General features: G+C 39.6%; 1 protein-coding gene across 1 annotated transcript in view; it reads right to left on the minus strand.

The window, feature by feature from the left end:
• Positions 1–425: 425 nt before the first annotated feature.
• The window catches only part of PREP (prolyl endopeptidase), a 551,073-nt gene continuing 529,552 nt past the window's right edge, over positions 426–21,946 (minus strand). Inside the window, exon 15 of the mRNA XM_053710588.1 lies at positions 426–1,605. Within this exon, the coding sequence (XP_053566563.1) occupies positions 1,311–1,605 (295 nt within the window). The 3' untranslated portion in view covers positions 426–1,310. The remainder of the gene's footprint in view (positions 1,606–21,946) is intronic.

Here is a 21,946-nt window from a genome sequence, read left to right on the forward strand (position 1 = left end):
CACTGCAGGTATCAGAAAGAGAGTTGCTGCCCATGTGCAAACAAGTCTGCACTGGAATGTAGTGAAAGAAAGATTTCAACATGGCAGCACCCATGGCTAGAGGGATGCAGGGAATAGTATCAATACTATGCTTATAAAATGTATTTAGTGTTTAATGTCCCTTTAAGTATACTGAGCAAAATAAATATTAAGAATCCTAAGTTGATTATGTCATTTGACATGGAATGAAACAAAGGAAATAATTGTTAAAAAAAAATGTCGCCATCAAGCTTATGAGTAGGAGATGTACACAGGTATTTGTGATTATTAGAGAATAAAAACGTCCCCTATCACACTCATAAGTAGGAGATGTACAAAGGAATTTGTAATGAGTAACAAATTGTTCATTTTGGACAACCTTTCAGTCAATTGATAACAAGATAATATACTGTATTAAGAAACTTGATCTTTATTGGCACACGGTCAGCAAATGTATAAAATGTAAAAAATACATGAGGCAGAACTAAAAAGTTCAACCATGCTTAGCATTGTTTATAATACAACTTGGTTTATGAATTAAAGTGTAAGGAAAAAGCTATTATCTCATAATTGTTTCTTTCCCTAATGCTGTCTGCTTATGTTATTAAATTTGTGATCCCAGTTTCAATACTACTAATTTCCTAATTAATTTGCATTATGTTTTAAATACTACAAAATATTTTGTATGCAAAATAAGTAATTGTAAAACTACAAATTCTGCTTGCTGTCAGGTAGCAAAACTAGTATTTGCAAATACTGTGTAATAGTCTTGATTGGCTGGATAAACAAGTGAATATTGGGTGAAATTTTTAACTGTCAATGCACAAACAAAATTAAGTCTTTACAAAATAAAGTTTTAGATTATTTATTTGAATGTTGAAAATGTAATTTAATTTTAAAAGCATGACAAACTTTTGGTTTTCCAGGTTTAATATTTTATGCAGTTATGTTGTAAGGAGAATTAAGCCATGCATTTTAAAATCTACACCATTATACAAAAAACGTATGTAAAATGTAAAGAAAATCAAGTGTGTTATTATGGCATAAAAGAGAAAATAAAATGGAAGTATCTGTTTTATTGAACAAGTCATAAATATCAAATACAATGTAATATATGATTTAATGGTCCAAGAAGTTTTTTTTTTTTTTTTTTTACAATATTATTGTTTGAGATGGAGAAAAAACTTTTTATAATAAGTACTTTAAAATGATATTAAATCTGAATCTATTGATTTCGGAAAGTAAACAAAAAGCCCTTGCATTATTAGTATTATTATTGGTACTATATTTACTTATGGAATCCAATCAAGATTTAGACACTTTGCAATAAAAGCAAACATATCCGAGACTTCTTCAATGACTTTTGCAGTTGGTTTTCCTGCCCCATGGCCAGCCTTGGTATCCACGTGAATGAGAAGTGGGTTTCTTTGCTTTGGAATCTGACCCACAACATGTTGTAGAGTGGCTATAAACTTGAGAGAATGCAACGGTACTACTCTGTCATCATGATCTGCTGTGAGGAGCAATGTAGATGGATACTGGATTCCATCATCTTTTGGCACTTTGATATTATGAAGTGGGGAATATCTGAAATGTAAAACACAAAATAGGCAAAAAAATAATGAAAAAGGTTTCAATGCATAACCTACAAAACATACACAATACACATTGCCTCTCAGGAGACATAACACATAGATTCTAATATTTCAAACATAGTGACCTTTACGACGGGGAAAACAAATATTCTTATAGTTTGATCTGATAAAAGAATGGTGAAAACGTTCCCAATGCAGCTGACCAAGACAAGGATATTTTCAAGAATTTTTTTTAATTAGTAGTTGAAATTATTCAATTTAATCAGCACTACTGAACCATTTTAAGTTTTAGAAAATAAAGGACATTATGCAGCCTTAAAGGGACACTGAACCCAATTTTTTTATTTCGCGATTCAGATAGAGCATGCAATTTTAAGCAATGTTCTAATTTACTCCTATTATCAATTTTTCTTCGTTCTCTTGTTATCTTTATTTGAAAAAGAAGGCACCTAAGCTTTTTTTTTTAGTTCAGACCTCTGGATAGCACTTTTTTATTGGTGGATGAATGTATCCACCAATCAGCAAGGAAAACCAGGTTGCTCACTAAAAATGGGCCGGCATATAAACTTACATTCTTGTATTTCAAATAAAGATACCAAGAGAATGAAGAAAATTTGATAATAGGAGTAAATTCGAAAGTTGCTTAAAATGTCATGCTATATCTGAATCACGAAAGAAAAAATTTGGGTTCAGTGTCCCTTTAAGACAGCTATGACTTATAAAGAGAGGATGGACATTGTATAGCTTGGTGAAAGGAAATCTATAAATCCTTGTAAGCTTTTTGTCTTCTAATTTTGTTTTTATATTGTAGCTTGATTTAAAAGCTAGAATTACAATATCTATAGTAAAAAAAAAAAAAAAAAAAAAAGATGCTATTTTAAGCTTCCTCCACCTGATTAGATTCTACAATTCCTGATTTACAAGATACATGCAATCTCCTGGGTGTTAGAGAAATATTTCACACTAAATCATTAGGAGGTTTCTTTTATACTCATCTCCTGGAGTGTTTAAGAATTCATAATTGTTCAATTCAAATATTGAACTTTTCTTTATTCAACCTATTTTGAGCATTCACTTTGACCTAATGTCAAAGTCATTTATATTTTAAGCAGAATATTAAAAATTAAACTATTATTTTTCTATCAACTGCTGATAAAAAACAAAGCCATTCCAGACTTGTTTGTGACTCTTTCTATTAAAACTTGCTGAAATAGACATTGCTTTAAGTAAACAAGGAAGTCAAAGGTTGTCATGGAAATATGAGCTTTCTGTGATTCTTTGATATTTTGTTTTAAATAAGCTTTATCCTATATAGTTGTAAATAAATAAATACATTTATATATTATTTATGCTTACCTGATAAATTAATTTATTTCATGGTGGTGAGAGTCCACAATCCATTACTTCTGGTAATTATACTCCTGACCACTAAGAGGAGGCAAAGATCCCAAAATTTCCAGAGCCCTGGAAACTAGTCGGGCGTATAGCCAAGCCAGAAAAGAAGAAAGTAGGGAAAAATAAACAAGAACAACACAAAAGGGAGGAGGGAAAAAAAGAGGTGCATACTCTAGCTACAGCCAGAAAAAAATTATCAAGAGGGAAAATAAATGCGTGGGGGCTAGTGGACTCTCACCACCATGAAAGAAATGAATTTATCAGGTAAGTATAAATTATATTTTCCTTCATAAAGGTGGTGAGAGTCCACAATCCATTACTCCTGGGAACCAATACCCAAGCTGTGGAGTCCACGAGTAATCTGGGCAGGACCAGACTTATATATCCCTGAAAGGATGCATAGATAGCCAAGACATGCTAGTGAGCATCTATGATATGAGCAAAGATCTAGAAACTGCTGTATTTGGGTTTTATTTCTAGTTACCACTTGTCTCACATAACTAATACTTATCAGGTAAGATGACTACAAAACAATACAAAATCTGGGTCAAAAAAGATGAAAAATACAACGCATATTTTAGAATTATTTTTTGGAACATAATGCAATGTAATATCATGCAAACTTTGCTGATGCAGATTGTCAGACTTTAAACTTGCAGTAAGCTCAAAAAGTTACGCTTCTGCGTCCATTGCCTAAAAGGTTGAGCGAGCACCTATTGAACTGAAATTTCTTTATTTGCATTGATAATGCATTGTACAGTCCAAATCGAAACAGTAGTCTTTTCAGGAAAAATAATTTATGGTGTCCCTGTGGAACAACAAACTATTTGTTTTCTTTCAATCTTGTGTTCGGGTAACAAAGTGAAGGTATCTAATCAAATCCTGTCTATATAATGATTTCCCATTAACTTTTCTATTGTCTGTACAGTAAAAAGTATTTTGAAGCAGGAACAGCCTGAAAAAAAAATATTGCTTAGAAAATTCAGTAACTGACTATAACCCCATTTTTTTCTTAGAGTATAAAACATTAGTCTTAAATTGGATATGCTTGAACTACTCATGCAGAAGTTGTAGTACCAGAAACAATATGAAAACATTTACACTTATATAGTCAAAGTGCCTCAGTATAAAAGGTGAATCACAAGGGGGAATAATTTATTTATTTTGAAGGACAAATATAAATAAGTGCTTGAGACAACTGCGTGCCAAATGTTTTTAGTTCCCATTTAACACATGGAATGCCAGAAGTTTTAACTTAAACCTTGTTGATAACTTATGTCACTTCTTGCATGATGTTTAATATCAGATGTGGAAACATTGTGTTGAATCATTAATTTAGAAATGATATCCCTTGCTTTATAATAAACTTAAGGTACTAGAGTTCTTTCTCACTTGCAGTAAGTTTCTAATTTCCAGGATAAGAATATCTAGCAGCTGCAACTTTTATTACTTAGCAACAGAGTCTTAAACCTCAATGTCTGTGAACAGGAGTGATTTACTAGAAAGAGCAACATATTTTCAATAAAAACAGAAACTATAGTTACCAATAATTTTCTTTCATTCGGCATGATGAGAGTCCATATGTGTCTATAAAATGTGGGATATATTTCCTGCCACTAAGAGGAGGTTAAGAACCCTCACAAGAGCTTTAATCCCCCAGCTTCCTTACCCCACTCCGTTTATGTATAGTCAAGCAGAGGAGAGAGACAGAAAAGGTAGGAAAGACAGAAAGCAGTGTTAAGAGGTGCAAATAAGAACTGTCGCCCATATAGCAAAAACCCAAGCAGGTCCTATGGACTATCATCATCCCGAAAGAAAGAAATGTATCGGTAAGTATATATTCTGTTTTCTTTCGTAAGATGATGAGAGTCCTTAGGTGTCCATAACATGTAGGATACAATACTCAAGCTGAGAGTCCATGTTGGGGACGGGTGGGACAAAATAAGGGCAGTTCCTATTTGTCCGACACTGCAGCCTGAAGGACTTTTCTGCCAAAAGCAGCTTCATAAGAAACATAAACATCAAAATGATAAAATTTAGCAAAGGTATGAGAGAAGATCAAGTTACCACCTTGCTAATCTGCGTCATTTTTGAAGGCCCAAATAGTAGATACAGACCTGATAGAATTGGCAGTTACTCTATATGGATGCGGTATTCCCGCAACCAAGTAAGTCTTACGAGTATTCTGCTTTAGCCATGATGCCATGGCCACCGATGTAGCCTTTTGACCCTTTCTAGGACCTGAAAAGTGGACAAGCAAGCTAGAAGTCTGTCTAAAGTCCTTAGTAGCCTGAAGATAAAATTTTAAGGCTCTGACTAAAATTGTGTAGTAGGCGTTCCTTAGGGTTAGAAGCATTTGGACACAAGGGAAGGAACAACAATTTCCTGATTAATATTTTCTGAAGACACTACCCTTGGGAGAAAAATCATATTTAGTCTGGAGGACTGCTTTATCCTGATGAAAGACCAAGGAGGGTGATATGAAGACAGAGCAGATAATTCCGAAACTTTTCTAGTAGAAGAAATGGCTAGAGAAAAAAGAAGAACCTTCCATAACAATAAATTGAGGTCCAGGAAATGCAGAGGCTCAAAGGGGGGACCTTGCAAAAAAGAAAGAACCAGATTAAAATTCCAAGGGGGAGAAATGGGCCTAATAATAGGGTGAAGGCTTGAAAACAAATTGATCCAGTTTGACCATTTTTTTGTGAAACAAAAAACATAATTTATGTAAGAATTTACCTGATAAATTAATTTCTTTCATATTGGCAAGAGTCCATGAGCTAGTGACGTATGGGATATACATTCCTACCAGGAGGGGCAAAGTTTCCCAAACCTCAAAATGCCTATAAATACACCCCCCACCACACCCACAATTCAGTTTAACGAATAGCCAAGAAGTGGGGTGATAAGAAAGGAGCGAAAGCATCAACAAGGAATTGGAATAATTGTGCTTTATACAAAAAAATCATAACCACCATAAAAAGGGTGGGCCTCATGGACTCTTGCCAATATGAAAAAAATTAATTTATCAGGTAAATTCTTACATAAATTATGTTTTCTTTCATGTAATTGGCAAGAGTCCATGAGCTAGTGACGTATGGGATAGCAAATACCCAAGATGTAGAACTCCACGCAAGAGTCACTAGAGAGGGAGGGATAAAAAAAAAGACAGCCAATTCCGCTGAAAAATGAATCCACAACCCAAATCAAAAGTTTTAATCTTTATAATGAAAAAAACTGAAATTCTAAGCAGAAGAATCAAACGGAAACAGCTGCCTGAAGTACCAAAAACTGCTTCTGAAGAAGAGAAAACATCAAAATGGTAGAATTTAGAAAAAGTATGCAAAGAAGACCAAGTTGCTGCTTTGCAAATTTGATCAACAGAAGCTTCATTCTTAAAAGCCCAGGAAGTAGAAACTGACCTAGTAGAATGAGCCGTAATCCTCTGAGGCGGGGATTTACCAGACTCCAAATAAGCACGATGAATCAAAAGCTTTAACCAAGATGCCAAAGAAATGGCAGAAGCCTTCTGACCTTTCGTAGAACCAGAAAAGATAACAAATAGACTAGAAGTCTTTCTGAAATCTTTAGTAGCTTCAACATAATATTTCAAAGCTCTTACCACATCCAAAGAATGTAAAGATCTCTCCAAAGAATTCTTAGGATTAGGACACAACGAAGGAACAACAATTTCTCTACTAATGTTGTTGGAATTCACATCTTTAGGTAAAAATTTAAATGGAGTCCGCAAAACCGCCTTATCCTGCTGAAAAATCAGAAAAGGAGACTCACAAGAAAGAGCAGATAATTCAGAAACTCTTCTAGTAGAAGAGATGGCCAAAAGGAACAATACTTTCCAAGTAAGTAATTTAATGTCCAGAGAATGCATAGGCTCAAACGGAGGAGCCTGTAAAGCCCTCAAAACCAAATGAAGACTCCAAGAAGGAGAGATTGACATAATGACAGGCTTGATACGAACCAAAGCCTGTACAAAACAATGAATATCAGGAAGATTAGCAAATTTTCTGTGGAACAGAACAGAAAGAGCATAGATTTGTCCTTTCAAGGAACTTGCAGACAAACCCTTATCCAAACCATCCTGAAGAAACTGTAAAATTCTAGGAATTCTAAAAGAATGCCAAGAGAATTTATGAGAAGAACACCATGAAATGTAAGTCTTCCAAACTCGGTAATAAATCTTTCTAGACACAGATTTACGAGCCTGTGACATAGTATTAATCACTGAGTCAGAGAAACCTCTATGACTAAGCACTAAGCGTTCAATCTCCATACCTTCAAATTTAAGGATTTGAGATCCTGATGGAAAAACGGGCCTTGAGATAGAAGGTCTGGCCTTAACGGAAGTGGCCAAGGTTGGCAACTGGACATCCGAAAAATATCTGCATACCAAAACCTGTGTGGCCATGCTGGAGCCACCAGCAGTATAAATGAATGCTCCATTATGATTATGGAAGAAGAACTAGAGGCGTAAAGATATAAGCAGGTTGATAACTCCAAGGAAGTGTCAACGCATCCGCTGAGGATCCCTGGACCTGGACAGATACCTGGGAAGTTTCCTGTTTAGATGAGAAGCCATCAGATCTATTTCTGGAAGCCCCCACATCTGAACAATCTGAAAAAAACACATCTGGGTGAAGAGACCACTCTTCCGGATGTAAAGCTTGACGACTAAGAAAATCCGCTACCCAATTGTCTATACCTGGGATATGGACTGCAGAAATTAGACAGGAGCTGGATTCCGCTCCCATGCAAGTATCCGAGATACTTCTTTCATAGCTTGAGGACTGTGAGTCCCACCTTGATGATTGACATACGCCACGGTTGTGACATTGTCTGTCTGAAAACAAATAAACGGTTCTCTCTTCAGAAGAGGTCAAAACTGAAGAGCTCTGAGAATCACACGGAGTTCCAAAATATTGATTGGTAATCTCACCTCTTGAGATTTCCAAACCCCCTGGGCTGTCAGAGATCCACAGACAGCTCCCCAACCTGAAAGACTCGCATCTGTTGTAATCACAGTCCAGGTTGGACGAAAAAAAGAGGCCCCTTTAATTAAACGATGGTGATCTAACCACCAAGTCAGAGATAGTCGAATATTGGTATTTACGGATATTAATTGTGATATCTTTGTATAATCCCTGCACCATTGGCTCAGCATACAAAGCTGAAGAGGTCTCATGTGAAAACGAGCAAAGGAGATTGTGTCCGATGCTGCAGTCATGAGACCTAATACCTCCATGCACATAGCTACTGAAGGGAATGACTGAGACTGACGGTTCCAACAAGCTGAAATCAATTTCAGACGTCTTTTGTCTGTTAGAGACAAAGTCATGGATACTGAATCTATTTGGAATCCAAAAAAGGTTACCCTTGTCTGAGGAATCAAAGAACTTTTTGGTAAATTGATCCTCCAACCATGTCTTTGAAGAAACAACACTAGTTGATTCGTGTGAGATTCTGCAGAATGTAGAGACTGAGCAAGTACCAAGATATTGTCCAAATAAAGAAACACCACACAATACCCCGCTCTCTGATTACAGAGAGTAGGGCACCGAGAACCTTTGAAAAGATCCTTGGAGCTGTTGCTAGGCCAAAAGGAAGAACAACAAATTGGTAATGCTTGTCTAGAAAAGAGAATCTCGGAAACTGATAGTGATCTGGATGAATCGGAATATGAAGATATGCATCCTGTAAGTCTACTGGGGACATATAATGCCCTTGCTGAACAAAAGGCAGAATAGTCCTTATCTTGAATGTTGGTATTCTTACATAACGATTCAAAATTTTTAGATCCAGAACTGGTCTGAAAGAATTCTCTTTCTTTGGAACAATAAACAGATTTGAATAAAACCCCAGACCCCATTCCGGAAAAGGAACTGGCACAATTACCCCAGATAATTCCAGGTCTGAAACACACTTCAGGAAAGCCTGAGCCTTTACTGGGTTCACTGGAATGCGTGAGAGAAAGAAACTTCTCACAGGCAGTCTTACTTTGAAACCTATTCTGTACCCATGAGAAACAATGTTCTGAATCCAATGATTTTGGATTGAATTGATCCAAACATCTTTGTAAAATCTCAGTCTGCCCCCTACCAGCTGCGCTGGAATGAGGGCCACACCTTCATGCGGACTTGGGGGCTGATTTTGATTTTTTAAATGGCTTGGATTTATTCTAGACTGGAGAAGGCTTCCAATTGGAAACCGTTCCTTTAGGGGAAGGGTCAGGTTTCTGTTCCTTATTCTGACGAAAGGAACGAAAATGGTTAGCAGTCCTAAATTTACCCTTAGATTTTTTATCCTGAGGCAAAAAGGCTCTCTTCCCCCCAGTGACAGTTGAAATAATAGAATCCAACTGAGAACCAAATAATTTATTACCTTGGAAAGAGATAGCAACGTTGATTTAGAAGTCATATCAGCATTCCTAGATTTAAGCCATAAAGCTCTTCTAGCTATAATAGCTAAAGACATATACCTGACATAAATTCTAATGATATAAAAAATGGCATCACAAATGAAATTATTAGCATGTTGAATTAGCTTAACAATGCTATACACATTATGATCTGGTACTTGTTGTGCTAAAGTTTCCAACCAAAAAGTTGCAGCCGCAGCAACATCAGCCAAAGAAATAGCAGGTCTAAGAAGATGACCTGAACATAAATAAGCCTTCCTTAGATAAGATTCAAGCTTCCTATCTAAAGGATCTTTAAAAGAAGTACTATCTGCCTTAGGAATAGTAGTACGCTTTGCAATAGTAGAGACGGCCCCATCAACTTTGGGGATCTTTTCCCAAAACTCCAATCTATCAGTCGGCAAAGGGTACAGTTTCTTAAACTTGAAGAAGCAGTAAATTAAGTACCCAGACTATTCCATTCCCTAGAAATCACATCTGAAATAGCATCAGGAACTGGAAAAACCTCTGTAATAACTACATGAGGTTTAAAAAACGAATTTAAACGTTTACTGGTTTTAATATCAAGAGGACTAGTCTCCTCCATATCTAATGCAATCAACAACTCTTTTAATAAAGAACGAATATACTCCATTTTAAATAAGTATGAAGATTTGTCAGTGTCAATATCTGAGGCAGAATCTTCTGAACCAGATAGATCCTCATCAGAGATAGATAAATCAGAATGCTGTCGGTCATTTAAAAATTCATCAAATTTATGAGAAGTTTTAAAAGACCTTTTACGTTTATTAGAAGGTGGTATAACAGACAGAGCCTTCTGAATAGAATTAGAAACAAATTCTCTCACATTAACAGGAATATCCTGAACATTAGATGTTGAAGGAACAACAACAGGTAATGGATTACTACTAATGGAAATATTGTCTGCGTTTGAAAGTTTATCATGACAACTAACACAAACTACAGCCGGAGGAACAGTTACCATAAGTTTACAACAAATGCACTTAGCTTTGGTAGAACCGACATCAGGCAGCAGCATTCCAGAAGTAGATTCTGAGACAGGGTCAGATTGAGACATCTTGCAATAAGTAATAGAAAAAACAACATATAAAGCAAAATTATCAATTTCCTTATATGACAGTTTCAGGAATGGGAAAAAATGCAAACAGAATAAGCCTCTGGAAACCAGAAGCAAAATGAAATAAGGACTTAAATAATGTCAAAAATCTGGCGCCAAGTATGACGCCCACAACTGACAAAATATTTTTTGGCGCCAAGAACGTCTGCAACAAACACGAGCGTCATAGATGACGCAACTACTTGAAAATTCTCGGCGCCAACTAAGACGACGGAAATGACGAAATTACGTCAACAAAAGTAATTCTCGCGCCAAAAAAGTCTTGCGCAAAAAATGACGCAATAAATTATAGGATTTTGCGCTCCCGCGAGCCTAACAGCCCGCAATTTAGAAAAGAAAGTCAATTTGAAAAATTTTCAGGTAAGAAAAAAGGTTTTTTTTTTTTTCATATGCATTTCCCAAAATGAAACTGACAGTCTGTAAGAAGGAAATATACTGATTAACCTGAATCATGGCAAATATAAGTATAAAACATATATTTAGAACTTTACATATAAAGTGCCAAACCATAGCTGAGAGTGTCTTAAATAAAAGAAAACATACTTACCAAAAGACACTCATCTACATAAAGTAGATAGCCAAACCAGTACTGCAACGAGAATCAGTAGAGGTAATGGTATATAAAAGTATATAGTCGATCTGAAAAGGGAGGTAGGAGATGAATCTCTATGACCGATAACAGAGAACCTATGAAATAGATCCCCGTTAGGATGACCATTGAATTCAATAGGTAATACTCCCTTCACATCCCTCTGTCATTCACTGCACTCTGAGAGGAACCGGGCTTCAGCATGCTGAGAAGCGCATATCAACGTAGAATCTAGCACAAACTTACTTCACCACCTCCATAGGAGGCAAAGTTTGTAAAACTGAATTGTGGGTGTGGTGGGGGGTGTATTTATAGGCATTTTGAGGTTTGGGAAACTTTGCCCCTCCTGGTAGGAATGTATATCCCATACGTCACTAGCTCATGGACTCTTGCCAATTACATGAAAGAAAAGATAATGCAGAAATCTGACCCTTTAAAGAACTAACCGATAAACTTTTATCCAGTCCATCCTGAAGGAACAGAAGAATTCTGGGGATTCTAAAAGATTATCAAGAGAAACCTCTAGAAGAACACCAAAGAAAGTAAGCCTTCAAATTCAGGGATTTCAGATCAAGATGATACAAGGGTTCTTGAAACAGCATATCTTTCTTTAGGGGTAGAGCCCATGGAGGAAAGTATGACATCTGAATTATGTCCCCATACCAAGTTCTGCGTGGCCACCCTGAAGCTATGAGAATTACAGAAGCCGACTACTGTTTAATTTGATTTGAAGAAAATACAGAGAAAATAGATAGTCTAGATGAATGTTCCAAGGGCAGACTAGAGCATCTATCATGTGAGCTCTTGAATCTCTTGGCCTGGAGCAATAAACTGGAGTTTGCAGTTCAAAATGGACACCATGAGATCTATTTCTGAAAGATCACACATCAGGACTAATTGATCAAACACATCATGATGAACAGACCATACCCTGGATGGGCTGACTGACAATTTAGGTAATCTGCTACCCAATTGTTCACTCTCCAAATGTGAATGGACGATAGGGTGCAGTGGTTTGCCTCTGCCCAAGACAGAATGCGAGATACCTCTCACATAGACGAGGGATTTAGAGTCCCTCCCTGATAAGGGATGTACTCCACAGCAGTGACGTTGTCTGACTGGAATCAGGATATGCATTCTTTAAGTCTATGGTTGTCATAAATTCACCCTCGTTTCCGTTTTGAAAGAGGGTACACAAATAAATGTGATCAGAGTCTTATATAAATCCTGTCCCTATTGACAGATTGTAAAAAGTTGGATCACTCCCTTTACAGCCGCATTTACAGGATCCTTTGGAACGTGAGACAGATGAAATTGTTCCCAGAATGGTCTGGTGCGAGCGCCTATGCGATAGCCCTGGGATATAATTTTGAGAACCCAGGAATGCTGAACTGATTGAGACCAGGCCTTCTGAAACCGAATCAATTTGCCCTCTACTAGAAGATCTTCTGGACAGGGGGCCAACCATTCATGCAGATTTCTGATTTAAATTGGGCTTTTTGGTCTGTTTGTTCATAGACCGAGAAGATAAAGGTTTCCAGGAAGGCTTTAAGGATTCAGACTTCTGGTTGGATGGGGATTTTTGATCTCTAGGGGGGCGAAAGGAATGAAAACTATTTGTTTGTACTTCCCTTTAGACTTTTTGTACTGAGGTAGAAAAGCCCCCTTTCCCCCAATGACAGTTTTGATAATAAAATCCAATTCTGATCCAAAAACATCTTTCCTTCCAAATGGACTGATATTAGCCTATTCTTAGAGACCATATCAGCTGACCAAGATTTAAGACATAAAGCTCTCCTTAATAAAACAGCAATGGACATATTTTGACATCTCTGAAATACTCAAAGACAGAAGGAGTTGTACCCAGTCAGGACCAGCCTGAAACCAAGGACCCCAGCACTGTCAAGGCCACATATAATCTCCCCCAATGATGGAGGGATAAAGAACAGTCAGACAGACTTTTGTAAACAGTGTGACCTCAAAATCGCGAGTATCAATTCCAGAGAAGAAAGTTCCCGAAGGAAAATCACACCACAACATAAGCTTTAGACCAAATAAACATCCTCCTCACTGGATAAAAATAAAAGATAAGGCAACCCGTAGGTTATCGCCCAGGAAGAACAGACAGACCCGCAGGACCAGCCCAACAGGGGTCTGAGACTTCCAAGCTCAGAACTGAAAAAAGGATACACAAATAACAAAGACTATAAGAAGATTACTTCATCCCCTTATATCTATGTATGCAAGCCAGTCGAAGAGTAAGACTGAGAATCCCCAGACCCATTAAGAGTGGGATCCTCCAGCAACAACAAAAACATGCCTTAGTAGAACACAAAGGCGCGCCAGTCTATAATGAAAGGTGCAATATACCTCCGCTGGGACAAAAGGAAACACCGCTCCCCTGGAAGGCTGAACTGGACCAGGGGATCCCACACCTGACGAGCCCCGGTTAACGAAACAAACAATATTTTTGTAAGCACTGCAGACGCACCAGCGCCAAAGATATGGCCATGCGGAACAGTGTCGTAAGCTCCAATGGAAACAGGCCACACTCCCTAGAAAGGATAAGTAGCGTTTGGGTTATCTGCATGTGTAGTAAGAGTTGGTGGTAGGGAACTCGTCTTGTGAGAAACAGAATCCCCAGAGGTGGATGGCTCAGTGGGCACCTGATTCTCCGATCCCGAGGAACAGAGCACTCTAAAACAGCATTCGGAACATAACAACTGATGAGCGTGTATCACCCGGGCCAATTCATATTCTTTGCAATAAGAGTCTGAATCAGAGACATCCATCTCCAAGAATCCTCCATAACTGGGACACTGCCACCTCCAGAGAACCAGAAACCAGCGGACCAGGATTTCTCCTTTGCCACGCGGTCAAGAAAGCGGAAATAGAGTCACAAGGTAAACCATGCAGTCCATGCAAAAGCGTGCCCAACCGAAAAGGCTGTGTCACTAGACACAGGCCGTTATGTTCCAAAATAGCCATGAGCCGAATCAACACTACACAGTAGCAAATAGAATCACAAACATTATTAGAAACCCCCCTGTTCAAAAATCCCCCTCAGGAGATATTAACCCTTAATTCCTAGATACAAAAAGGAGCCTCACTGAGACCCTATGTTAAAGTTATCCCCGAAAGGTTGTAGTCCCTCTCGGATAAACAGTTGAAATTACAATACATCCATGATGAAAGTAAAATGAAGCAATCTTACCGGAATCTACGCCGTGGAATAGGAACACGGCCCTTCAAGTGTGACAGATAGTAGCGTCACTTCTGCCATGGACTTGAGAGAAAAAGCAGGCAGTGAAATTTGTCAACGCTGACTGCTTGTGGAGCTGTTAATATGAGTCGGGATGGTTTCACAGAAGGACTCTCCCTGCATTCCTGGACTCTAACCTTCATCCATGTTCTCACTGAGAGGCTGACTACTTAAAACTCCAGTCCCATGCCGAAGAGTACTACCCTCCATAAGAAAACTTCTGACACTTCTCTGCCAACCTCCTGGGACGAAAGGCAAAGAATGACTGGGGGATGAGTGAAGTGGGTGGAGTATTTAAGCCTTTGGCTGGGGTGTCTTTGCCTCCTCCTGGTGGCCAGGTTCTGAATGCAGCTGTGGATTCTTTCCATTTATGAAGAAAAACATAATTTATGCTTACCTGATAAATTTATTTCTCTTGTGGTGTATCCAGTCCACGGATCATCCATTACTTGTGGGATATTCTCCTTCCCAACAGGAAGCTGCAAGAGAACCACCCACAGCAGAGCTGTCTATATAGCTCCTCCTCTCCCTGCCACCTCCAGTCATTCGACCGAAGACAAGCAAAAGAAAGGGGAAACCATAGGGTGCAGTGGTGACTGAAGTTTAAAAATAAAATATACCTGCCTTAAAATGACAGGGCGGGCCGTGGACTGGATACACCACTAGAGAAATAAATTTATCAGGTAAGCATAAATTATGTTTTCTCTTGTAAGGTGTATCCAGTCCACGGATCATCCATTACTTGTGGGATACCAATACCAAAGCTATAGGACACGGATGAAGGGAGGGACAAGGCAGGTACTTAAACAGAAGCTACCACTGCCTGCAAAACCTTTCTCCCAAAAATAGCCTCCGAAGAAGCAAAAGTATCAAATTTATAGAACTTTGAAAAAGTATGAAGCGAAGACTAAGTCGCCGCCTTACAAATCTGTTCAACAGAAGCCTCATTCTTAAAAGCCCATGTGGAAGCTACCGCTCTAGTAGAATGAGCTGTAATCCTTTCAGGAGGCTGCTGGCCAGCAGTCTCATAAGCTAAGAGTATTATACTCCTTAGCCAAAACGAAAGAGAAGTTGCCGAAGCCTTTTGGCCTCTCCTCTGTCCAGAGTAGACAACAAACAATGCAGATGTTTGGCGAAAATCTTTAGTAGCTTGTAAATAAAACTTTAAAGCACGAACCACGTCAAGATTGTGTAATAAACGTTCCTTCTTTGAAGGAGGATTAGGACACAGTGACGGAACAACAATCTCCTGATTGATATTCTTATTAGATACCACCTTAGGTAAAAACCCAGGTTTGGTACGCAAAACTACCTTATCTGCATGGAAGATCAGATAAGGGGAATCACACTGTAAGGCAGATAACTCAGAAACTCTACGAGCCGAGGAGATAGCTACCAAAAACAGAACTTTCCAAAATAAAAGCTTGATATCTATGGAATGCAAGGGTTCAAACGGAACCCCTTGAAGAACTTTAAGAACTAAATTTAAACTCCATGGAGGAGCAACAGGTTTAAACACAGGCTTGATTCTAACTAAAGCCTGACAAAATGCCTGAACATCTGGAACATCCGCCAGACGCTTGCGCAAAAGAATAGACAAAGCAGAAATCTGTCTCTTTAAGGAACTCGCTGACAAACCCTTCTCCAATCCATCTTGGAGAAAAGACAATATCCTAGGAATCCTGACCTTACTCCATGAGTAACCCTTGGATTCATACCAATGAAGATATTTACACCATATCTTATGATAGATTTTCCTGGTGACAGGATTCCGTGCCTGAATTAAGGTATCAATGACTGACTCGGAGAAGCCACGCTTTGATAAAAACATAATTTATGCTTACCTGATAAATTCCTTTCTTCTGTAGTGTGATCAGTCCACGGGTCATCATTACTTCTGGGATATTACTCCTCCCCAACAGGAAGTTCAAGAGGATTCACCCAGCAGAGCTGCATATAGCTCCTCCCCTCTACGTCACTCCCAGTCATTCGACCAAGGACCAACGAGAAAGGAAAAGCCAAGGGTGAAGTGGTGACTGGAGTATAAATTAAAAAATATTTACCTGCCTTAAAAACAGGGCGGGCCGTGGACTGATCACACTACAGAAGAAAGGAATTTATCAGGTAAGCATAAATTATGTTTTCTTCTGTTAAGTGTGATCAGTCCACGGGTCATCATTACTTCTGGGATACCAATACCAAAGCAAAAGTACACGGATGACGGGAGGGATAGGCAGGCTCTTTATACAGAAGGAACCACTGCCTGAAGAACCTTTCTCCCAAAAATAGCCTCCGAAGAAGCAAAAGTGTCAAATTTGTAAAATTTGGAAAAAGTATGAAGCGAAGACCAAGTTGCAGCCTTGCAAATCTGTTCAACAGAGGCCTCATTCTTGAAGGCCCAAGTGGAAGCCACAGCTCTAGTAGAATGAGCTGTAATTCTTTCAGGAGGCTGCTGTCCAGCAGTCTCATAAGCTAAACGAATTATGCTACGAAGCCAAAAAGAAAGAGAGGTAGCGGAAGCTTTTTGACCTCTCCTCTGCCCAGAGTAAATGACAAACAGAGAAGACGTTTGTCGAAATTCCTTAGTTGCCTGTAAGTAAAATTTTAGAGCACGGACTACATCCAGGTTGTGCAGTAGACGTTCCTTCTTTGAAGAAGGATTTGGGCATAAAGAAGGAACAACAATCTCTTGATTGATATTCCTGTTAGTAACTACCTTAGGTAAGAACCCAGGTTTAGTACGCAGGACTACCTTATCCGAATGAAAAATCAAATAAGGAGAATCACAATGTAAGGCTGATAATTCAGAGACTCTTCGAGCCGAGGAAATAGCCATTAAAAATAGAACTTTCCAAGATAACAACTTTATATCAATGGAATGAAGGGGTTCAAACGGAACGCCCTGTAAAACATTAAGAACAAGGTTTAAACTCCATGGTGGAGCAACAGTTTTAAACACAGGCTTAATTCTGGCCAAAGCCTGACAAAAAGCCTGGACGTCAGGAACTTCTGACAGACGTTTGTGTAACAGAATGGACAGAGCTGAGATCTGTCCCTTTAATGAACTAGCAGATAAACCCTTTTCTAAACCTTCTTGTAGAAAAGACAATATCCTAGGAATCCTAACCTTACTCCAAGAGTAACCTTTGGATTCACACCAATATAGGTATTTACGCCATATCTTATGGTAAATCTTTCTGGTAACAGGTTTCCTAGCCTGTATTAAGGTATCAATAACTGACTCAGAAAATCCACGTCTTGATAAAATCAAGCGTTCAATTTCCAAGCAGTCAGCTTCAGAGAAGTTAGATTTTGATGTTTGAAGGGACCCTGTATCAGAAGGTCCTGTTTCAGAGGTAGAGACCAAGGTGGACAGGATGACATGTCCACCAGGTCTGCATACCAAGTCCTGCGTGGCCACGCAGGTGCTATTAGAATCACTGATGCTCTCTCTTGTTTGATTCTGGCAATCAATCGAGGAAGCAACGGGAAGGGTGGAAACACGTAAGCCATCCTGAAGTCCCAAGGTGCTGTCAGAGCATCTATCAGGACTGCTCCTGGATCCCTGGATCTGGACCCGTAACGAGGAAGCTTGGCGTTCTGTCGAGACGCCATGAGATCTATCTCTGGTTTGCCCCAACGTCGAAGTATTTGGGCAAAGACCTCCGGATGAAGTTCCCACTCCCCCGGATGAAAAGTCTGACGACTTAAGAAATCCGCCTCCCAGTTCTCCACTCCCGGGATGTGGATTGCTGACAGGTGGCAAGAGTGAGACTCTGCCCAGCAAATTATCTTTGATACTTCCATCATAGCTAGGGAGCTTCTTGTCCCTCCCTGATGGTTGATGTAAGCTACAGTCGTGATGTTGTCCGACTGAAACCTGATGAACCCCCGAGTTGTCAACTGGGGCCAAGCCAGGAGGGCATTGAGAACTGCTCTCAATTCCAGAATGTTTATTGGCAGGAGACTCTCCTCCTGACTCCATTGTCCCTGAGCCTTCAGAGAATTCCAGACGGCACCCCAACCTAGAAGGCTGGCGTCTGTTGTTACAATTGTCCAGTCTGGTCTGCTGAATGGCATCCCCCTGGACAGATGTGGCCGAGAAAGCCACCATAGAAGAGAATTTCTGGTCTCTTGATCCAGATTCAGAGAAGGGGATAAGTCTGAGTAATCCCCATTCCACTGACTTAGCATGCACAGTTGCAGTGGTCTGAGGTGTAAGCGTGCAAAGGGTACTATGTCCATTGCCGCTACCATTAAGCCGATTACCTCCATGCATTGAGCCACTGACGGGTGTTGAATGGAATGAAGGGTGCGGCAAGCACTTTGAAGTCTTGTTAGCCTGTCCTCTGTCAGGTAAATCTTCATTTCTACAGAATCTATAAGAGTCCCCAGGAAGGGAACTCTTGTGAGTGGAACGAGTGAACTTTTCTTTTCGTTCACCTTCCATCCATGTGACCTTAGAAATGCCAGCACTAACTCTGTATGAGACTTGGCAGTTTGAAAGCTTGAAGCTTGTATCAGAATGTCGTCTAGGTATGGAGCTACCGAGATTCCCCGCGATCTTAGTACCGCCAGAAGAGCACCCAGAACCTTTGTGAAGATTCTTGGAGCTGTAGCCAATCCGAATGGAAGAGCCACAAACTGGTAATGCCTGTCTAGGAAGGCAAACCTTAGGTACCGATAATGATCTTTGTGAATCGGTATGTGAAGGTAAGCATCTTTTAAATCTACAGTGGTCATGTATTGACCCTCTTGGATCATAGGTAAAATTGTCCGAATAGTCTCCATCTTGAACGATGGAACTCTTAGGAATTTGTTTAGGATCTTTAAGTCCAGGATTGGTCTGAAAGTTCCCTCTTTTTTGGGAACCACAAACAGATTTGAGTAAAACCCCTGTCCCTGTTCCGATCGTGGAACTGGATGGATTACTCCCATTAACAAGAGCTCTTGTACGCAGCGTAGAAACGCCTCTTTCTTTGTCTGGATTGTTGACAATCTTGACAGATGAAATCTCTCTCTTGGAGGAGAGTATTTGAAGTCCAGAAGGTATCCCTGAGATATTATCTCTAGCGCCCAGGGATCCTGAACATCTCTTGCCCAAGCCTGGGCGAAGAGAGAAAGTCTGCCCCCCACTAGATCTGATCCCGGATCGGGGGCCCTCAATTCATGCTGTTTTAGGGGCAGCAGCAGGTTTCCTAGTCTGCTTGCCCTTGTTCCAGGACTGGTTAGGTTTCCAGCCTTGTCTGTAGCGAGCAACAGCTCCTTCCTGTTTTGGTGCAGAGGAAGTTGATGCTGCTCCTGCTTTGAAATTACGAAAGGAACGAAAATTAGACTGTCTAGTCTTGGCTTTGGCTTTGTCCTGAGGCAGGGCATGGCCTTTACCTCCTGTAATGTCAGCGATAATCTCTTTCAACCCGGGCCCGAATAAGGTCTGCCCTTTGAAAGGTATATTAAGCAATTTAGACTTAGAAGTAACATCAGCTGACCAGGATTTTAGCCACAGCGCCCTGCGTGCCTGAATGGCGAATCCTGAATTCTTCGCCGTAAGTTTAGTAAGATGTACTACGGCCTCCGAAATGAATGAATTAGCTAGTTTAAGGACTCTAAGCCTGTCCGTAATGTCGTCCAGAGTAGCTGAACCAATGTTCTCTTCCAGAGACTCAATCCAGAATGCCGCTGCAGCCGTGATCGGCGCAATGCATGCAAGGGGTTGCAATATAAAACCTTGTTGAACAAACATTTTCTTAAGGTAACCCTCTAACTTTTTATCCATTGGATCTGAAAAAGCACAGCTATCCTCCACCGGGATAGTGGTACGCTTAGCTAAGGTAGAAACTGCTCCCTCCACCTTAGGGACCGTTTGCCATAAGTCCCTTGTGGTGGCGTCTATTGGAAACATTTTTCTAAATATCGGAGGGGGTGAGAACGGCACACCGGGTCTATCCCACTCCTTAGTAACAATTTCAGTAAGTCTCTTAGGTATAGGAAAAACCTCAGTACTCGTCGGTACCGCAAAATATTTATCCAACCTACACATTTTCTCTGGTATTGCAACTGTGTTACAATCATTCAGAGCCGCTAACACCTCCCCTAGTAATACACGGAGGTTTTCCAGTTTAAATTTAAAATTTGAAATATCTGAATCCAGTCTGTTTGGATCAGAACCGTCACCCACAGAATGAAGTTCTCCGTCCTCATGTTCTGCCACCTGTGACGCAGTGTCTGACATGGCCCTAATATTATCAGCGCACTCTGTTCTCACCCCAGAGTGATCACGCTTACCTCTTAGTTCTGGTAATTTAGCCAAAACCTCAGTCATAACAGTAGCCATATCCTGTAATGTGATTTGTAATGGCCGCCCAGATGTACTCGGCGCTACAATATCACGCACCTCCCTCTGAGCGGGAGATGTAGGTACTGACACGTGAGGCGAGTTAGTCGGCATAACTCTCCCCTCGTTGTTTGGTGAAATTTGTTCAATTTGTACAGATTGATTTTTATTTAAAGTAGCATCAATACAGTTAGTACATAAATTTCTATTGGGCTCCACTTTGGCATTGCAACAAATGACACAGGTATCATCCTCTGAATCAGACATGTTTAACACACTAGCAAATAAACTTGCAACTTGGAAATACAATTCAATTAGAATAATATTAAAATGTACTGTGCCTTTAAGAAGCACAGAAGATCTATGACAGTTGAAAATTAATAAATTGAAACAGTTATAGCCTCAATCCTTGTAAACAACACAACTTTAGCAAAGGTTTAATCCCATTAGCAAAGATAACAAATTCTGAAAGCAGGAAACAAATTACAGAATAAACGTTTTTTATCTCAGTCAAACTATAATTCTCACAGCTCTGCTGAGAGAAATTACCTCCCTCAAAATAAGTTTGAAGACCCCTGAGCTCTGTAGAGATGAACCGGATCATGCAGGGAATACAATGAGTTGCTGACTGAAATATTTGATGCATAGAAAAAGCGCCAAAAAACGGCCCCTCCCCCTCACACACAGCAGTGAGGGAGAACAGAAACTGTCAGAAAAACAGATTAAGCAACTGCCAAGTGGAAAAATAGTGCCCAAACATTTATTCACACAGTACCTCAGCAAATGAAAACGATTTTACATTCCAGCAAAAACGTTAAACATAATCTCTAGTTATTAAACAGCTTTATGTATTTCTTACAGTGTAATTCTAGTGAAGTACCATTCCCCAGAATACTGAAGTGTAAAGTATACATACATGACATTATATCGGTATGGCAGGATTTTCTCATCAATTCCATTGTCAGAAAATAAAAACTGCTACATACCTCTATGCAGATTCATCTGCCCGCTGTCCCCTGATCTGAAGTTTACCTCACTCCTCAGATGGCCGAGAACAGCAATATGATCTTAACTACTCCGGCTAAAATCATAGCAAAACTCTGGTAGATTCTTCTTCAAACTCTGCCAGAGAGGTAATAACACACTCCGGTGCTATTTTAAAATAACAAACTTTTGATTGAA

Source organism: Bombina bombina, chromosome 4, assembly GCF_027579735.1.
Source record: "Bombina bombina isolate aBomBom1 chromosome 4, aBomBom1.pri, whole genome shotgun sequence".
Lineage (NCBI taxonomy): Eukaryota > Metazoa > Chordata > Amphibia > Anura > Bombinatoridae > Bombina > Bombina bombina.